This window comes from Sorex fumeus, unplaced genomic scaffold (genome assembly GCF_029834395.1).
Source record: "Sorex fumeus unplaced genomic scaffold, SorFum_2.1 ptg000026l, whole genome shotgun sequence".
Taxonomy (NCBI): domain Eukaryota; kingdom Metazoa; phylum Chordata; class Mammalia; order Eulipotyphla; family Soricidae; genus Sorex; species Sorex fumeus.
This window is the reverse complement of record NW_026606083.1, coordinates 18,821,502-18,842,787: the sequence shown is the minus strand read 5'-3', so window position 1 is coordinate 18,842,787 and position 21,286 is coordinate 18,821,502. Positions and strand designations below refer to the sequence as shown.

General features: G+C 38.7%; 1 protein-coding gene across 1 annotated transcript in view; it reads right to left on the bottom strand.

The window, feature by feature from the left end:
- Nucleotides 1–21,286, bottom strand: part of ARMC3 (armadillo repeat containing 3) — a 94,287-nt gene that overhangs the window by 37,931 nt on the left and 35,070 nt on the right. Inside the window, exons 8-9 of the mRNA XM_056114666.1 lie at nt 8,230–8,382; nt 8,020–8,125 (exon numbers count right to left, since the gene is read on the bottom strand). Coding sequence (XP_055970641.1) covers nt 8,020–8,125; nt 8,230–8,382 — 259 coding nt within the window. The remainder of the gene's footprint in view (nt 1–8,019; nt 8,126–8,229; nt 8,383–21,286) is intronic.

Genomic DNA, 21,286 nt, shown 5'->3' with positions numbered 1-21,286 from the left:
TTCATTGTTTTATTTCCCAAACTAATGATCTATTTGAAAACATCCAATTTACTATCATACATACTGCTTTCTAATCTTATCATAACTTAACAAAAGCTCAAATTTAGTTTGTGTTGGAGAAGGGGTATGAAATGCATTGAACTATAATTCTTAGGTAAAACTGGAAACTCTAATTCTCATTAAATCCAACAGATGGCGGTGATGGCATAAATGAATAGGTCAAAAGAGTGTAATAAAAGGCTTAGCACCCTGCACCCCAGAAGAATTTCTTCTTAGAATAATTCTCCCAGAACTGGGAATAAATAGTGTAAAACTTTAATATGGCTAACTGGTTAGAAGAATACAAGTTGAATATAGCATTCAGTTTAGGTGAAACAATATTTCCTATTAAAAAATTTTAAAAATTAATCACTTTCTCCTTTCCAAAAAAGTACAACAAATGGAGGATGATTATAGATAGATACATACATACATACACACATACATACATATATAATCATATATATTAGTAGTGAAACAAGAAAGGACCATGGAGTTCAAATTAAGTGAATGGAATTTTAATATAATATTTAGTCTTCTGGGTTTCCATTTTTAACTATTTATATATATGGAGGTGGCTTTAGCCTCCTCATTTTTTTCATTCATTCACTTAAAAATTATTTTTCTTTTACTTTCTAGCCCTTTAAAGGAGTAAATCTATTCTTGTTCTCTTTTCTCATACCTTCAAGTAGTTGATTTTGGTCTTACTGCCTTTTTATATTTTAAAATATACTTAAAAAATTTATTAGTGAAACACCATGAGGTACAGTTGTAGACTTACAAATTTTTCTGCTTGTGTTTCAGTTATACAATGATCGAGTACCCATCCCTCCACCAGTGCCCATTCTCCACCACCACTGATCCCAGTATCCCTCCCACCCCCCCACTCCCCCATCCCACCCTGCCTCTGTGGCAGGGCATTCCCCTTTGTTCTCTCTCTCCTTTTGGGTACTGTGGTTTGTAAAAGAGGCATTGAGTAGCAATCATGTTCGGTCTAAACTCTACTCTCAGCATGCATCTCCCATCCTGGAAGGATCCTCCAAACACCCTTTATTTGGTGCTCCCTTCTCTATCTGAGCTGCCTTCAAAATATATATTTTAATGGGCTGGAGCGATAGCACAGCAGGTAGGGCGTTTGCCTTGCATGCAGCCGACCTAGGTTTGATTCCTTCATCCCTCTTGGAGAGCCCGGCAAGCTACTGAGAGTATCCCGTCCTCACGGCAGAGCCTGGCAAGCTCCCCATGATGTACTCGATATACCAAGAACAATAATGATAAGTCTCACAATGGAGGCGTTACTGGTGCTCACTCGAGCAAATGGATGAGCAACGGGAGGACAGTGCTACAGTGCTACTTTAAATGACCTTTCTTCTGTACACAGTAGAGGGAAAACTACTCAGAGAAGTTTTCTTTTCTAAGATGTGACTGCTGCAGCTTCTATGATGAAAATGATACAATTCTGATGTAAATTTGATCAACATTGGCTAATGTCACATAGACTTTCTTTTCTGTTTGTAGTGTAAACTTAGTTTTCCCCAAATACATACCTGTAGAGGGACAAGCACTATGCAAGATGCTTGGGGTTGATTGAATGAAGAGGTTCCCTTTGTGAGTGCAGGCAAGAGGAGGGGGGAAATGGAAAATAGTAATAAACGCTAGAACTAGGTCACATAGTGTGTTGGAACACTGCAAGCACTACGGATAATGAAAGGACAGCAGGAGGCTGGAAGACGGGTAGTACAGGGGACAGGCACTTGCTTCCCATGTGGCCAACCCAGATTTGATCCCTGGGACCCCTGTGATTCCCGGAGCCCTGCCAGGAGTCATCCCTGAGCACAGAGACAGGAGTAAGCCCTGAGCACCACCAGACCTGTCTCTCCAAACAAAGCAAGAACGAAAGGGAAGGAGCACGAAGAATTGGGGTGTGGGGTGCAATTGCAAACACTGGAGTCTTGGCAGGACCTTTCAAAAGTGACAGATCTGTCCCAAGGCTTTAAGAGCAGTAGGTCCAGCCACAGGGGTACAGGCTTAGCTCTAAGATAGCCATCTAATGAGTCATCAACTGTCCACTGACATTGTTCTCAGAACAGTTCCACATCCCCCACAGTTTCTCGCTTCTCTTTGCCCCATTTTTCTCAGAATGAAAAGCCTCACCCAGGAAGCCAACTGCCTGCCTTCCCAAAGGGTCCCAAACTCTCCTCAGCTGCTCGCATGTCAAAGGATAACCCTTGACCCCTAAGTTTAGCAACTGTATGGCCAGCTTTGGAATGTTGGGGGAGTGATAAGGGGGCAGGATTTTTATTTTAATACTTTTTGTTTGTTTTTTTGCTTTTTAGGTTCAGAAAATGTTAGATTTTATTGAAGCACATTCAGTTATATTTTTGAGGGGGTGGTTTTACATTTTATTTTTATTTTTTATTTATTTTTATTTTTTTAATTTTGTTGAATCGCTGTGAGATAGTTACAAGCTTTCATGTCTGGGTTACAATTACACAATGATCAAACATCCATCCCTCCACCAATGCACTGCCTATATCCCCGATATACCCCCCTTTCCCCCGCCCCCCGGCCTCCATGGCAGACAATATTCCCCATAATCTCTCTCTACTTTGGGGCATTATGGTTTGCAATACAGACACTGAGAGTTTATCATGTTTGGTTCTTTATCTGCTTTCTGCACATCAGGGAGATGCAAATCAAAACAACAATGAGATATCATCTTATACCACAAAGACTGGCATACATTCAAAACAACAAAAGCAACCAGTGCTGGCGTGGATATGGGAAAAATTTTAGGAACACTCTTTCACTGTTGGTGGGAACGCCCACTAGTCCAGCCTTTCTGGAAAACAATGTGGACAGTTCTTCAAAAACTAGAAATTGAGCTTCCATATGACCCCGCAATACCACATCTGGGAATATATCCCAAGGACGCAAAAAAGCACAGTAGAAATGACATTTGTACCTATATATTCATTGAAGCACTGTTCACAATAGCCAAAATCTGGAAACAACCCAAGTGCCCTAGAACAGATGACTGATTAAAGAAACTTTGGTACATCTACACAATGGAATACTATGCAGCTATTAGGAGAGATGAAGTCATGAACTTTGCTTATAAATGGATAGACATGGAGAGTATCATGCTAAGTGAAATGAATCAGAAAGAAAGGGACAGACATAGAAGTACTACACTCATTTGTGGAGTATAAAACAACATAACATGAGGCTGACACCTAAGGATAGTAGATACAAGGGACAGATAGATTGCTCCATAGCTGGAAGCCTGCCTCAGGAGCAAAGGGGAGAAGGTAGCTGGTATTTTAATACTTTATCTTTTCTTTTTGGGTCACACCCGGCAAAGCACAGGGGTTACTCCTAGCTCTACACTCAGGAATTACTCCTGGAGGTGCCCAGAGGACCATGTGGGATGCTGGGAATCGAACCTGGGTTGCCCTCATGCAAGGCAAATGCCCTACCTGCTGTGCTATCGTTCCAGCCCCTTAATACTTTAATTCAAACTTTTCTTTGACTTTAGTTCACTTTGTTGATGAAGAAGTAAACATTTATATATCTAGGAAAACTAAGTGTTTAGAAAACCCTTTTCACAGAGAATCTTTGGGAGTAAAAAAATCTCCCAACTAAGGGAGATTTATCATTTAAGTTGAAAATCTTTCACGAAGGGGTAAATATGGTCTGGTTATTTATTACTGTTATCAAAATAATTCATCATCTTGCCATTTAATTACATATATGCATACTTAAATGTGTGTGTGTTGTGAAAAAGCAAGACCCATAAACATCAGAATTCAGGTATTTCAGATAGTATATTTATCTTTGTGTGTTATACTTATATTTTTAGATCATAAAGTACTTTTAAAAGGTCACACTAGTTTTTTCCAAAAAGAGTTATTATAACCTATGGCTTCTCTTCTTCTGGGTAATTTTTTTTTCCTGATCACTGACTTCATGAAACAAACTCTAGGGAAGTACCCTGAGAATTAGTGTTAGAAATTTTAGAGACACAGAGCACGGGAGAAGAGGGCATGAGTTCATACACTAAATCAGTATCTGTAACTCTTACCTGCATTACTTGGCCAGCAACTACCAGGGAGCCAGACAGCTGTCAAATGCACCTGGAAAACATTATCTCTGGGGCCTTCTTGTCTTCAAGAGGATGAAAGGCAACACTTGCAGTTCTGAAAACTGCCAACTCCACTGGGCTCCTGGCAGAGCTGGAACTCAAGCTCAAGCTGGGGCAACATTGCCAATGTGAGCTAATAATCTTTCAAAGGCCATCTAAATAGAAAATGTTTTCTATTGACTAATCTGGTTTCCAGTGGGGTGGCAGGGGAAGGGTGGGGTGATGGGGAAAGGGAGGTGGGGTGCTGGAGGCTGGGTAAAATGAGCAAAGGGACTCATGGTTGATTCATGGAAACTAGTCATTTGGTGGTGATCATGATATATGTAGTTTATACAGATGTCAAGTCAAATGCTGGGCATATGAATCTTACATGATGTTATAAACCTATGTTATTTCAACAAAATTATTGTATTTTTTAAAAAAATAACCAACCAGCCACTTTCTCGTCTCTTCTGTTGTATTTAGCTTTAGTAATGAATACTTTTATGAGGTCTTCTGGAAAGACCAACCATCTAGTTCATTTGTTTTTATTCCTTTGGATTGATTATAGAATCTTTTTCAACTCATCTCCAATGTATAGCACAACATGTCAAATACAATTCCTTATCCTCTTCAAAAACACTTTTTGGTATAAAAATATGAAGTAAAAACTATAGAGACACCAAAGACATTCATGAAAGCACTTTCCTTATATCCTATTTCCCTTACTAAATACAAGCTGGGAAGAAAAAAAAAGCAAATAGTACATAATAGGTTAAAGCAATGAAAAATTTTAGAAAAGTAAAGTGAAATTGCAAAACTAAAGCTGATTGTTATAGAGGAAAATTTAGGCACCATTTCATCTGAATTAAGCTCTTTGTATTGATAAAATGGGACTAAAACAGTACCAGATTACATGTATCTGTGAACTAGATCATTAAATTGTAAGGAAATCTTAAGGGAGCTTCTTTTAGAACTACTTACCATCCTCTTATTCTGTGATTTTCTATGAAACTATGAACTGATATAATCTAGGCAAGCCTACATCAAATCAAAGCATCCACACACTCTAGGGGCCTATTACAGTATTCTGGATAAAGCATAAATCTAAATGCCCTGGAAATAGAAGTGTTTAGAGTTGCTGTTAAGATTTTCATACCAAGCAGGGTGGGGATTACTGCATATAATATTTTCAAACTGCTACTTACTATGACGCAATATTCTAAAGTATTTGTGCTTTCATAAAGATGACAATTACCCAGAATTAAGGAAATTACAGTGTCAAGAACGGCATTATTAAAGGAATACAATTTCATTTTGATGTTTAACCATTTCAGCTCTGTTTTTATTCTACATGCTAGATGTTTAAATTATCCCTTTAAGATATGACATAAAAATATTTACGTGGGAGAAGAGAAAAGGAAATAGTGGTTAATAAACAGATTAAGTGATGGTGGTGGCAAAAAGATAACTTTTGATGAGAAAAGCACCATTTTAGCCACAAGAGCATGAAAGTTTAGCCACTGGCAGTTGAAATTTAACAATGTATAGGAAGTTAATCGTATGTGTCAACTTTGTTTTGGACCTGGCAGTGCTGATTCCTGGCCCTGAATTTAGGGATCACTTCTGGCAGGGTGCAGAGGACCATATATGATGCCAGGGATCAAACCTAGGTTGGCCACATGCAAGGCAAGTGCCCTATCACTCCAGCTCATATGGAGTGATATGACTAGATTTTTGTTACCTCCACATAACCAGAGTTGGTAAAACATAATGTCTATGCTGGTGTTTCTGGATGAGATTGGTGTTTTATTTGGTAGACTGGGTGGCCTCATTGTGGGAGGGCATAACCCACGGATTTGGAAACTTCTCAGCCTCTATAATTACATAAGCCAATTTCTAGTACCTATCTCGACCTTGTTTGACACAAGACAATGTGCCCCCCAAATGGTGCTGCTTATGCTAAACCCCGCAACACTACACTGAGAAGTTAATTCCAGTTTCAGCCTCTCTCAGCAATACAATTCTTAAACCGGTCAACCAGGAATCACCTGGTAAGCAGTGGTCAGATCATTACCAATCTGCTTGTTGCTAATACCACTTCCTTGTTCCCATTTCCTTCTGCCTTTAAAGGTCTTGAACTGGGTGCTACCTGATTCCTGAGTCATTGAATAAAGCCAATCTGATCTCTATAATTTACTCAGAGATTTTTCCCCCTTGGGGTTTGTTTGTTTTGTGTGGGGGGGGGGCAGAATTCATGGCCTCTCTAGACAAGGATGCACCTTACCCTCGAGCTAGATCCCCTGCCCTAGAAATTTGTTTTTTAATATTATCTTAAAAATGAGTAAGAAGAGGCTGCTAAAATTTCAGGGCTGAGAGGAATAGAGATGTTACTGGAACCCGCTGGAGTAATTCGACCATCAATGGGATGTCAGTAATACAGTGATACAGTGAATATTATCTTATTGATTCTATTTATCTAGAAAATCCTATTGCTTACATGAAATATTGAAAGAATAATTATTTTATTTTTTAAAGTTTTCCTCAAGAATTTATTTTTCAAGGGCCATAAAAATAGCACAGCCGGGAAGGCATTACCTTGCATTCAGCTAGCCCCATTTCAATTCCTGGCACTGTATATGATCCCCCAAGCAATATCAGGAGTGATTCTTGAGCAAAGAGGCAGGAGTAAGCCTCAAGTACATCCAGATGAGGTCCCCAAACAACAACAACAGAAAGGAATAATTTTTTTAATAAGGCAATCTTCTGTCAAGGAAAGAATACAAATCTGAGAATCCAACAGACCGAGGTGTAATGACCAGCTCAGTTATTTTATTTTATTATTATTTTAAAACATTTTTGAGGGAGTTGGTGGTGTGAGGCCATCTCTGGCAGTGCTTGGGATCTACGTCAGGCTCCAACAGTGGGTGTTCAGGGAACCATGAGTCTAACTTGGGGTCTTATACATGCAAGGCAAACGCTTTGCCATTGAGACATGACCCTAGCCTCAACTCAGCTATTTTAATAAATCTGTGAAGCCAGAAAATGTGGCTGTCTTTTAAAGTATCAGCTTCCTGGTTTGTTGGCAGATGATTTTGATAACTACAAATATAAATGAGTATAGATTACATAGGCTAGAGCGATAGCACAGCGGGTAGGGTGTTTGCCTTGCACACGGCTGACCCAGGTTTGATTCCTCCGCCCCTGTTGGAGAGCAGGCAAGCTACTGAGAGTATCTCGCCCTCACGGTAAAGCCTGGCAAGCTACTCGTGACGTATTCAATACGCCAAACACAGTAACAACTCTCACAATGGAAATGTTACTGGTGCCCATTCGAGCAAACCAATGAACAACGGGAGGACAGTGCCGATGACAAATTACATACTACACTACTTGAAATACCAAATGCATTTTTTCGAATATCTCTTCATAATTTTATTCAGAATAGATTCAAATTAGTTTTTGAAAAAGTTTTTAGATTTGTCTAACATTCTTTTTCAAATGGGTCTTTAAAATTCTCCCCCCAAGATTTAGCAAAGGCTTATATAGTGTTGTCTCAGATAGTTCCAGAATCCTCCAAGGTGATTTGTAATGGGAACTTTCCACAAGGATTAGCCTGTGTTGTGAATCAAATGATCCACACATTTTCCCAACAAGCTCAGAAACAGTTGAGGTTTTCATATCTTTGGAAACAGGCTTCTCTGCTGATTCTATTTTTATAAGGTTTTTTTCTAGAATAACCTTAGACCAGCTGAAAGAATCCATAAACTGCCTTGAAAGTCAGAAGAGAGCAATGAGAACACCTTGAATGGTCAAACCTAGCAGAGTCAGTGCTGAGGGGCTGCCTGGGTACTTACTTGGCATTAGCTGGGTTGTTAGTAGTCAGGTTAGCGAGGGCCAGTGCAGCTGCTTCCTTTACTTCTTCATTGTCACTTTTTAGCAACTGAATTAACTGGGGAATCCCTACCAACAAAAAGAAAGGTGAAGTATGACTACACAAAACACATGCATGAACTAGAACGTGGTAACCTGAAAGCGCTCCAGAGAATTTTCTGCAATCTGCTTACCCTGAGTATTGAAAGAGTCTTTGCTGCTTGTATTCTCACACATCACTGAAATAGCTTGGGAGGCAGCAATTTTGGTTCCATCATTTTCAGAACCCAACAGGGATACGAGGCATTTTTCAACCTCTTGCTCATGGAAAAATTTTCTGTTTTCAGCTTTTGCCAAATAAAAAGAAAAAAAAGAATCAGAGTTTAATGGCAAAAATAATAATAATAATAAAATAAAATGATGTAAGGATAGCGAATTCTTCAGCCAAATACAAAAAGAATTCAAACTACTTGCTAGGTTAGTCACAGAGCCCAAACTAAACAAAAGATGCACTTATTTCTCCAAGAAAGTACAGAAATTCTGCAAAAATGAATCACAAATATTGCATTTCTTTTCTATTTCCTCATAGGATATTAATATCATGGCCAAATATTTTTCTAGTTATACAGAGGCAAGTTTCAGGTTTAGCAAGAACTTATATAACACTAGTTATTTGCTTGACATGGTGACATAATCACCCCTGTTATCTCCTCACTAAACATATAAACCTATTTGCTTAAGGGCTGGAGAATGGCTCAGTTGTAAAGCACTGCCATGCTATGTAAGACCTGGGTTTTGTCTCCTAGGTTCAATATCCAGCACCAAAACTTATTGCTATATTATTTTATTTATTTAATTTTTTTTCGTTTTGGGTCACACCTGGCAATGCACAGGGGTTACTCCTGGCTCTGCACTCAGTAGTTACTCCTGGCAGTGCTCAGGGAACCATATGGGATGCTGGGAATTGAACCTGGATCGGCCACGTGCCAGGCAAACACCCTACCCGCTGTGCTATCTCTCCAGTCCCTATACTATTTATTTTAAATTAAAGACATCAGCATTTAAAGAAATCTAAAAAGGTAAAATATGGTGAGCAGGATATTTAAGAGAAGAGAGAATTTTAAAAAATGGTGATATCTGGTCTGATCCTAAGTTTTAAGAAATTGATAACCTTATGTCAAATAAATCATGATCACCTTTTATCTTCAATGACAGTGTAGGCTGACAAAGCAAAAGCTAAATAATCATTTTCCTGCTCAGTTATTATAAACATAAGCTCAATTTGCGTTATGGCATAATTTTCTTTATCAGAAAACAAAGTCATGACTAGAAGTATATTCCATCTTAACCTCATTAAAACACTAAATTAAGAACCAAAATAGTCTTCCTGTTCTTCTTGTTCTCTTAGATGACTTAGTTTAATATTTTAATAAATAATAATTTTGTTGTTATATACCGAAGTGGAAATTGCTTAAACAAAGCAAAAATTTACTTAAATAAAAACCTGCTCTTTTCCCCCTTATATCTTATAGTTAATTCTAAATGTTACTATCTTTTAAAAGCAAGTAATAGAAAAGGTGTTAAAGCAAATTTAATTTTAAGGCCATATATCAGAGATTTTTTTTTTCACTAGAAATAGTTTACAAATAACTTTGTTTATAGTTTCTTAAAAATTGTGGTAGATTTGATCATCAGTTAACTTTTATGAAGTCAACTTACATGATTGAAAAAGATAGATGCTCTCAGATGATGACATTGAAGAGAAAAATACTCAGTTTCAAAAACTAACCAGATTCTCCGGAGAATAAAAATCTTTGCCCAAGAGGCTAACACTAATTTAGATGACAACAGTACATGTCAACCTGAAACAGTCAGTCTCTTAAACATAATTTTACTAACCTGCCTTTCCCCCCAGTAATATTTTTAGAAATGATTGCGACTAGGTTTCTATTTTAAAGTTAACATCTGATTGCTGTCTTCTAGCAAGCACTTTTCAAAATTGCCCTTCCACAGAAGCAATATCACATTCAGATGGCTCCGTATTTGCAAATACTTTGGACCTTTGATCATTGGATACACAGATGTCTGCCACACAATATGGCCATAACTAGCACAAGTTACTCGCACTTCTGTTCATTCATCTTAAACCAATTATAAACCGTGTCCTGTAATCCTATCATTTTAATCCCTTGCTCCTTTCATTTAAAATTAGAATTCAGGCAGGTCATAACTGTTTCATTAAAATGCTGCAATTCATACTTAAATCTCAAGGATGCGGCTCCAAAACGGTTTGAAAATGTATGGTGTCCTCTTTAGTTTTCCCTGAACAAATAAGACCTGAAACTTTTCTGGAGTCTCTGACCTTAAATGCTTCAGATACACAATTCTTTCTGGATGGTTCTAAATCAACTCTCCAAAACAGAATAGTCAGGGTGTAGATTATATCAGGAAAATCATCCCACCAAAAACAACAACAAAACCAGTATAGATGCAATTATTGGAAAGATTTTTTTAAATGATTTAAAAACTCTAGGCAATTAGGTTCTCAATCCTGCTGGGAGTGTTCTGAAAATCCAGCTGTGTTCACCAAACCTCAAAAGTGCTGGCTGCAGAGTGGCTATAATAGATTTAAGAGATGAATTAGCATATTAACCAACTACCTTTCCTAAATTACCACACTGAGAAGTATTTATGTTTTAATTACCCAGATAATAAAGATGGCAAGGTAATTGTGCAACTAAAAGAGTAATGTCCTTTAAAAGGAACACTTATTCAGTATTACTAAAATAAAAAGCATGCGGCTTTGTCACCGAAAATAAATCTGTACGTAATGATGCTTTTCTTCAGCCAGTCTGGGAGTGCTATTGCAGCCACCTTAGCTCCTGCTGAGATGTTAATGCCAGTTCATAAACCGCCTGGCAGCACGGTAATTAACACCTTCTTCCTTCTGGTATCAGGTCAAAGGCACACTAGTTTGGGATTTCCATGCATCTTACACGGCAAGCAAAACTTTAAAAATGTGCATGATGTGTTTGTTGTACCTTTGCTTTTGGCTAGCCAATGATAGTGCATTATCCAGCTTAGGACAAAAATAATTTTGTTGATGACGATGAGAAGGAAAAAAGTCAATAAATGCAGATGGTGACGTCTGTTAAAAATTACTTATAAATGAAATCTAACTGAAAAAAATTTTACCATCTTTTCATGATTATTGACTTTTCCATAAATAAGTTAGGAGATATAACTTGGTTCATCTTTATTATTTTCTTAGAGTTTAGCTTTATCTTTCCTATTAGAATAAAACATGCAAACCAAAAGTTTAAGTCATACTACAGCTGAGAGAAACGGGCAGATTAAGAAAGATGGGTAGGATCTTTTTGGACTAGTAAGGCAAACCTAGAGGGAAGCATCAGTGGAATGGAAGTGAGGGTTCTAGGATTATTGTGGATCTGCACGTGAGACCAGGAAACACTAGCACATAAGTTTTGCAATGCCACGTTAGAGGAAAACTGGGATACAAGAGTCCTTTGATGGGAAAAGAGGTAGAGGGCATCTCAGAACTATTGTCTATTTATTAAAAACCAGGCCTAAATCAGGCACACTCCATTTCATGGTACATAAAACACTAAAAGCTAAAATTATGAGTATGTGTATAGTAGTAGGTATGTAACTAAAAATAATAAATAGTCCTAGGGAAAATCAATCAAAATAATAATATAATCAAAGATAAAATTGGGAAAAAGTCCTATTTTATTTTATTTTATTTTATTTTTGCTTTTTGGGTCACACCCGGCGACGCACAGGGTTTACTCCTGGCTCTGCACTCGGAAATCACTCCTGGCGGTGCTCAGGGGACCATATGGGATGCTGAGAATTGAACCTGGGTTGGCTGCGTGCAAGGCAAACGCCCTACCTGCTATGCTATCTCTCCAGCCCCAAAAGTCCTATTTTAAAGGGAAAAATATTCTGGAGCTCTGAAAGGGGGGTGAGAAAGAGAGATAGAGAGAGAGAGAAAGGAAGGAAGGAAGGAAGGAAGGAAGGAAGGAAGGAAGGAAGGAAGGAAGGAAGGAAGGATAGAGAGAGAAGATAGAAGAAAAACTCTCAGACCTATTTTGGCATTTTTTTTTTAATTACCAGATAAAGGAGTCTACCCAATATACAGATAGATATATAAGTGTGTGTGTGTGTGTGTGTGTGTGTGTGTGTGTGTGTGTGTACAGTTTGTTATATACAAACAAAAGGGAAGTCAAACTAACCTTAGACTAAGATACTATAATAGCAAGGTTCACTGATGAGATGGGGCGGGTGGGGGGGGTGGGCGGGGGGGAGGTGTGAGGTGTGGAGAGGGATGGGGAATCAAGTCTAGGACCTCATTTATGAAGTGCTTATGCTATACTAAAATATTACAGCCCCAGTCTCCCACAGATATGTGAGAGAAAACATTATGAAGCAGCAATTATCAACCCAGTTAACCTGTCATTTATGCTTAGAGGCAACTGACAGTAATCATGGGTAAAAGTCTCAAAACAAGCAAAGAAAGAACCACATACACATACACACAAAACACTCTTGATTGTTTCTGAAATAAATTTTTAACTGAGAACACATCTGGTTAATTGAGAAATGAACCCAAAAATCTTAGAAATCTTAAGAATGGACACATTCTATTATGAAAATTTATAATGACTTTTAAACAAATTTGATGGGAACCTAACTCTAAATGGTATAAATGTTTGGGTGAAATAGATTGGAACTGGTGAAGTGATTCTTTAAATAGAGAGTTTAAATTTAGAGATTTTCTTTAAATTTAAATTCTTTTAATTTAGAGATTTTCTAAATATTTAGAAAAAAAGAGTTCCTAAATCCCTCTATGAAATTTACAAACATCAGAAAGGGAGAGAAATACGGAAGCTAAATTGACAAATATCTTATATAGCTATTAGCTTTTCCTTTTAAAAATACTTGCAAAAAATTGAAAACTATATAACAAAAAGAAAAATAAGAAAACATAGGAGATAGCATAAAAAATTAAAAGCAAATTCCAAAATACATGATGTCATAAAGAAAGCCAAATGCAATAGTCATTAAAAAAAATCAAATTATTTTCATCACCTTGCCTTTGGATTCACAGCCATGAAGTTTTTGCTATATTACTAATCTGTGGGACCTCACCATCCCTGCTCATTCCCTTGACTTTACTTAGTCTCTCTGAAAGTAGTCGCTTTGTCTCTTTATTTAAACCATCTAGTATATCACAATTGTTTTTAAGGAAGACCATATTTGATGACTCATGGCAATCTTAATATCAAATTGGAATTTGAAGTTAAACAGCAGTAATATTTAAAAATTATACTATTAAAGTTGGATAATTTTAAACTACAATAGAATATCAAGAGAAATAACCTAATAGGAAACTTCTACTATACCAGTCACCAACACACCACAGTGATCAATCAAAGCAGACATAAAACAAGTTAAAACAAAAAAGGACTTGTATTATATCAGTAATAAAGCGCAACTAAAAGATAAATAGCAAACTCCACAGGAAAGAAATCTTTTTTTTGTCTGTTAAATATTTATTCATTTATCTCATTCTTTATTTATCCCTATCTTCTGAATGATGCCTTGCACATAGCACACACACAATAAATATTTGCTATATAGTAAACAAAGAGTATATCTTTTCAAGCATTCATAGAACAAATGCTTATATATATATATAGAGAGAGAGATTATATACTAGCTTTTGGCAAAAGTGCAAAGCAAAACTTGCAATTTAAAAAATGCACATTAAAGAAATGTTAGAATTTAGAATGAAAAGACTTTGAACTCTGGGTCCTGACTGAGAAATGGATCTGGGGTTCATTGTTGGCATTTTTTAAAAATGGCTGGGCCCCATGTGCTGATCTGGTCAAAGGCCGACAAAAATACTTGCTTCATAAGACTAAAGTGAAAAATAGGCTTAAAATAAGCCATCTAAATATTATATGAAAGATGGCACATGCTTTTTAAATGTTATTCATTACATTTACCACTGTAAAAAGAAAATTAAAAAATTTAAAAGAGATTGATTACAGGATATCCTCAGGATGCATACATGGGGAAAGCCCGAATCAGATCAAGACTCTTTCTGGAAAAGGGATGGTTAAAGGGAACATAAAAAATGACAAATGTTGCAAATGAAACAAATACAGATTCAGTTGTTAGGTTCTAAAATAGAAAGCAAGGAGACACAATTTGGAACCTGAATATAGTGATTTTATAACTAACATAAGGAAGTCGATTCATAAAACATTAAGTGCCAGATGGGATTTAAAGACTATCTGGTGGAGTTTCTTTGTGTTACAAATAAAGACTGGATTTCAACAAATGGTGCTGGGAAAACTAGGTATCTATGTGCAAAAGAATGAAACAGAATCCTTAGGCCAAACATAAAAACAATTCAGAATGGATCAAAGACCTAATGAAGGAAGTAAGTCTTATAAAGCTTTTAGAGGAAAACATGATTTCTTGAATGTGACACCAAAAGCACAAGCAACAATAGCAACAAAATAGACAAATTGAGTTACATAAAAGTAATTCTTTTGTGCATTAAGGACACAGTCAAGTGAGTGAAAAGGCAACCTAAGGAATGGGCAAAAATCATGTATTAGATATGAAGTCAACACCCACCGCCCAGGCATAAGAGCTGCCTTGACAAGCTTGAGGCCTCCGGTTTTACTCTTGGTACTTCCCCATGCATAGAATATGCTCCCAGATTCACTGTTACATAGCCCCAACACTGCAGCAGGCTGTGCCATCTCTGGTACACAACCAGGTGTGTGTGAGCACTGCAGTTGTAGTATAGAAACCCAAGGAAGCACAACTGAAATATATGTGAGCACTGTGAACAGGTGCATGGCACTCAGTGAATAAGTAGTGAGCACCACAACGAGCCCCAACAAGAACTACAAACAGAATGTGTGACACCGCTGTATAAACTCGTTAAGGGGCAGACGGGGGAGGCCCCGATGGCTTTCCCTCTCACCATCCGCGTTTGGGGGACCTCGGGCACCTCACCCAGCCGGGGAGGTCTGGGCCATGGGGCAGATGGTGGAGGAACCGAGGGCCAAGCCGGTTGGTTGATCAGATGCCGTTTATTCCATTCTCCCCAAGCGCCTGACACAGTCTCTCTGAGCCTCCCATTCTAGTCTCACACTCCCCTCATTCCTGTCTCCTCCTGTCTCTCCTGCTCATCTCTCCGCACTCCATCTCACAGTCTGGGCTCTCTCCACGTGCTTGCTCCTGTATTTGTCTTCTACATTCTTCTCTCTCTGTCCCCCTTGCTAGTCTCTCCAACGGTCCATCTTGCTGCCCTGCTTTTTCTCACTCTCTCCAACTCTCCCTTGCCTCTCCAACTCCCAGCACTCTGGGCTGACACTACACCCAGTCTGGTAGCCAAATCAACATAAGAAAGCCCTTCCTGAGGGCTCACCAAATTCAAAGGGAACACCACCTAAGAGATATTCCAAAGCCCTTCCTGACTGCCTAAGGTGTTTTTCTCCTTCCTCAGTCCAATAACTCTATCAACATCTTAATACTAGTTATTTTCGTATGGACACAGTAAGAGGTAATATTGAGGCTTGTAGGGCAGCTCTCCTGGGAACATCTTCCCAGACTCAGACTACAGCACTCAGGCCATATTAATCATTCCTAACCCTAGCAGGGTCTGAATGTAGTTACTACTTTTTGGATCACAACAGCATTTGTCCATGACCAAGCTCTTAACTTATAGTTAAGCATTATGGCACTTTGGCCGGGCCCGTCTCGATGCCAGGATAGCACATAGCTTACCACTTGCCCTGGTCCCATCCAGTCCCTTGTGGGGACCCTGCTTTTGGGGGTGCTATGAAGTAAAGGCAGCTGAGGCTTAGGTGTGAGAACAGATGCCCAGGAGGAAAATATCACTGAGAGTCACATTACAAAAGCATAGCAAATACTCTCTTCTTATGTCCATACAAAAAGGACCGAATAAACTATGCCATTGCTCTGAATAAACTATGCAAAGGACTTAGGGAGAAGAGAAAAACAATATTTACAAGTCAACAGAGCACAAAGAAAAAAGTTACAAATAAACACAGAGGAATGGGAGCACTGTGATGGAAGCAACTCAATAAATCTAAACTACCTGAGGCTATGCAGGAAAGACAGAACAGTATTATCCTACACACCACCACAACTAAGAGTGTAGCCTCTGGTGACCAAACTAAAGTGTGTGGCTCCTAGTAAGCATCATAGCTAATATGTGACTCTTATGAGCACTAAGCCAAGTATTCAAGCACCATAAGTGTGTATGTGTGTATGTGTGTGTGTGTACAGTGACCCCCCCCCACTCATCACAACAACTTAATCACTTAATCACTTAACTTCCTGTTAGTCGTCGATTTGCTCAAGCGGGCGCCAGTAACGTCTCCATTCGTCCCTGTCGCATGCCAGTGTAGCCCAATGGCATCTGTTCGCTCTGGGAACATGAAGAGCCTCAAACCGATCGTTTATGATCTTGATGAAGAAGTCTGACCATCTGGTAGGAGGGCGGCCACGCGGTCTTTTGACATCCTGTGGGATCCAGTCGGTAACAGCTCTAGTCCAGCGGTCGTCTTTAAATCTCATTACGTGACCAGCCCATCTGATTATCGACACCTTGGCAAACGAGACAGCGTCCCTGATTCTTGATCGTTGACAGATGTCGGAACTCCGGATTCTTTCTCTCATTTGAGTGAAACGTGATATCCCAAGCATAGCTCTTTCAATTCCTCTTTGGGAGACCCGAATAGCATTGTCATCCTGTTTACATAGGGCCCAGGTCTCTGAAGCATATGTTAATGCAGGAAGAACAGTGGAATCAAAGAGATGTGCCCAGAGCCAGAGGTTCTTCGTCCTCTTAGCTATTTCTTCGATGTTCTTGAAGGCGTTCCAAGCCACTCTCTTCCTCCTGCGCAGCTCGGTACCAGGTCATTTGTCATGTTGACTTCTCGACCTAGGTACACATAGCTGTTGAATTCGGAGATGGTCGTTCCATTGAGAGCGAATGGGGCATCAGGAACGAGGCTGTTTCTCATAAACATTGTCTTCGTAAGATTCAGCCGTAGTCCTACCTTTCCACACTCACGGTCAAAGTCGGCCAGCATTTGTGCCGCTTGGCTGATGTTTGGTGTCATTAAAACAATGTCATCAGCAAAGCGGAGGTGGTGTATTTGCCGACCATCTATCTTCACTCCCATTTCTTCCCATTCCAGTCATCGCATGATGTTCTCAAGGGTGGCACTGAAGAGTTTTGGTGAAATGGTATCACCCTGCCGAACCCCTCTCTTGACATCAATGATCACTTCTTTGTAGAATGGTGAGATCCTGGTAGTGAATCCGCAATACAGCTCATGGAGGATCTTGATGTATTGGGCTTGAATGCCCTGATTGGCTAGGGCTTCAATGACCGCTTCCGTCTCAACAGAATCAAAGGCCTTCTTTAAATCAATGAATGTTAAACAGAGTGGCATCTTGAACTCCCGAGAAACCTCAATGAGCTTGGTTATCATGTGGATATGGTCGATGGTGCTGAATCCTTTGCGGAACCTGGCTTGCTTGCATGGTTGTCCTTCATCTAGTGTTCTGCCAATCCTATTTAGGATGACTCGAGTGAACAACCTGTAGATGACAGACAATAGGCAGATTGGGCGATAGTTGCCAATGTCATGGATGTCTCCCTTCTTGAACAGTAGTACGGTCCTGCTGGTTTTCCGTTGGGATGGAACCTTGCATTCAGACAGGTAGCGTGTGAAGAGCCGAGCCAGTGTATTGATGAGTACTGACGGCAGGTTCTTCAGGTGTTCAGGTCTGACCTTGTCTGGGCGGGGTGCTGTTCGTTTCTTTACTGACGAAATGGTGTGTCGGATTTCGGAAAAGAGAATGTTGGAAACGACATATCCATCCTGTGGAATTTGGTATGTCGGCAAGTGATTTTGATTAACAACCCAAATCACAACAACAAAGGGGAAAAACAATATCTAGAATATATGAAGAACTCCAACAACTCATTAACATTCCACTTTATTGAGAAATGGGAAAATCATTCCAATTTTTCTCCAAAGAAGATAACCAAATAGCCAATAGAACAGGAAAACAATGCTAAAATCACTAACAATTATGGAAATACAAATTCGAACACAAAGAGATATCATTTCACATACTGTAGGAAAGCTACTCTCAAATACAAGAATATATTAAGTATGCGCGAGCATGCAGAGACTTTGGAAATCTGTCTAACTGATGGGAATTTAAAAGGGTGTGGTTGCTATAGAAAGACATGATGGCAATTTCTCAAATATTAAACATAGAATTATCGTATGTTCTAGCAATTCTACTTCAGGGTATTTACTCAGAACAACTGAAAGTAGTTACTCAGATATTTGTATATCACTGCATTGTTCATAACAGCCAAAAGTAGAAACAAACCAAATGTTCATCAACAGATGAATGAATTAAATTAAATGTGCTGTAGATATATAGCATATGGACACAGTAAGATGATTCAGTCTTAACAGGGAGAATAAGTCTGGTACATGCTCCTATACTCCTATATTAATAAATCTTGAGGCCATCAGGCTAAATGAAATAAGTCAGTCATAACAGGACAAATATTAAGTGCAAGAACTTGGGAAAGGAAGGGTAGTAGTTACTAGGGATGTAGGGAAAGAGAAGTAGGAAGTTACTGTTTCCTGGGTACTGATGTCAGTTTGCAAGATGAAAAGAATGACACGGATGGATGGTGATGAAATTACATATCAATATACTCATGTCAATGAAATAGTATAATGATAAGTTTGATAAATATTGATTTTTTTTGCTTTTAGGGTCACACCCCGCGATGCACGGGTGTTACTCCTGGCTCTGCACTCAGGAGTTACTTCTGGCGGTGCTCAGGGGACCATATGGAATGCTGGAAATCGAACCCAGGTTGGCCACGTGCAAGGCAAATGCCCTACCTGCTGTGCTATCTCTCCAGCCCCAGTATTGAGTTTTTTTAATGATATTTTTAAATAAAGAAACTCAATTCCTTAACTCAACACCTGCCCCTCTTCTTGTATCCCTCATTTCTGAGAAGGCATCCAGCTTTCTTAGCTAGATCCCTGACCTCGTCCTTAATATCGGCATCTTCTTCCCCACCCCAGGTGTTCAAGAATGTTGGGCCTTCCCTACATAAATAACTTGACTTCACAGCTCAAGATCTTAGAAAAAGACCAACAAAAGGAACCCAAGCCCGGCCGAAGGGAAGAAATACTAAAACTTAGAGCAGAAATTAATGACTTGGAAACCCAAAAAACAATCTAAGAGGTTTGAAACCAAGAGCTGGTTCTTTAAGAAAATAAACAAGATTGATAAACCACTAGCAAGACTCACAAAGAAAGAGAGAGAAAACCCTAATAAACCAAATAAGAAATGAAAAAGGGGACATCACAACAGAAACCAATGAAATTCAAAAGATGATCAGTGACAACTTTGAGAGTCTGTATGCTACAAAACAAGAGAACCTAGAAGAAATGGATAAATTCCTGGATTCCTACAATCTCCCAAGACTGAGCCAAGAAGACTTGGAATACCTTAATAGACCCATTCATATCAAGGAAATCAAAGGTGTAATCAAAAGTCTTCCCAAAAACAGAAGCCCAGGCCCAAATGGATTCACTAGCGAATTCTTCCAAACATTTAAAGAAGACCTGTTGCCAGTTCTCCTCAAGCTTTTCCAGGAAATTGGGGAAAAAAAGGAACTCTCCCAAACAGTTTCTATGAGGCACATATCTCTCTAATACCAAAATCAAACAAAGACATTACCAACAAAGAAAATTATAGGCTAATATCTCTGATGAACATGGATGCGAAGATCCTCAACAAAATATTTGCAAATAGAATCCAACAACTCATCAAAAAAATCATACACCAAGATTAAGTGGTATTCATCCTGGGGATGCAAGGATGGTTTAACATTTGGAAATCAATCAACATAACCCATCATATCAACAAAAGTAAAGATAAAAACCATATTATCATATTAATAGATGCATAGAAAGCATTTGACAAGATCTAACACCCGTTTATGATGAAAACTCTCACCAAAATGGGCTTAGAAGGAACTTTCCTCAAGATACTCAAAGCCATCTATGACAAACCTATGGCAAGCATTATCCTCAATGGGGAAAAACTAAGGGCCTTCCCTCTATGATCAGGGATAAGACTAGGATGCCTACTCTTGCCATTTCTGTTCAATATAGTACTGGAAGTAATTGCAATAGTAGTTAGGCAAGAAAAAGATATTAAGGGCAACCAGATAGGGAAGGAAGAAATCAAGCTATCATTATTCACAAATGATATGATACTATATATAGAGAATCCTAAAGCTTCTACCAAGAATCTCCTAGAAACAATAGACTTGAACAATAAAGTCGCAGGCTATAAAATCAATACCCAAAAATCCATGGCCTTCCTATACGCAAATAATGAGATAGAAGAAAGAGACATGAAAAAAGCAATCCCGTTCACAGTTGTGCCCCAGAAAATTAAGTACCTCAGAATCAACCTAACTAAGGAGGTAAAGGAACTCTACAAAGCAAATTACAAAATGCTACTCCATGAAATAAAAGAGGATATGAGGAAATGGCAACATATCCCCTGCTCATGGATAGGAAGAATTAACATTGTCAAAATGGCAGTACTCCCCAAGGCACTATACAGATTCAATATGATCCTTATAAGGATACCCATGAAATTCTTCAAAGAAATGGATCAAGCACTCCTAAAATTCATTTGGAATAACAAATGCTCACAAATGGGAGGCATCACCCTCCCCAACCTCAAATTCTACTACAAAGCGGTAACAATTAAAACAGCATAGTACTGGAACAAAGGCAGAACCACAGACCAATGGAACAAGGTGGAATATCCCTACACACAACTCCAAATGTATGAACATCTAATCTTTGATAAGGGAGCAAGAAATGTGAAGTGGAGCAAGGAAAGCCTTTTTAACAAATGGTGCTGGCATAATTGGACAACCACATGAAAAAAAAATGGGCTTAGACCTCAACTTAACACCATGCACAAAAGTCAGATCAAAATGGATTAAAGACCTCAACATCAGACCAGAATCCATAAGGTACATTGAAGACAAGATCAGCAAAACCCTCCACGATATTGAGGCTAACGGTTTCTTCAAAGATGACA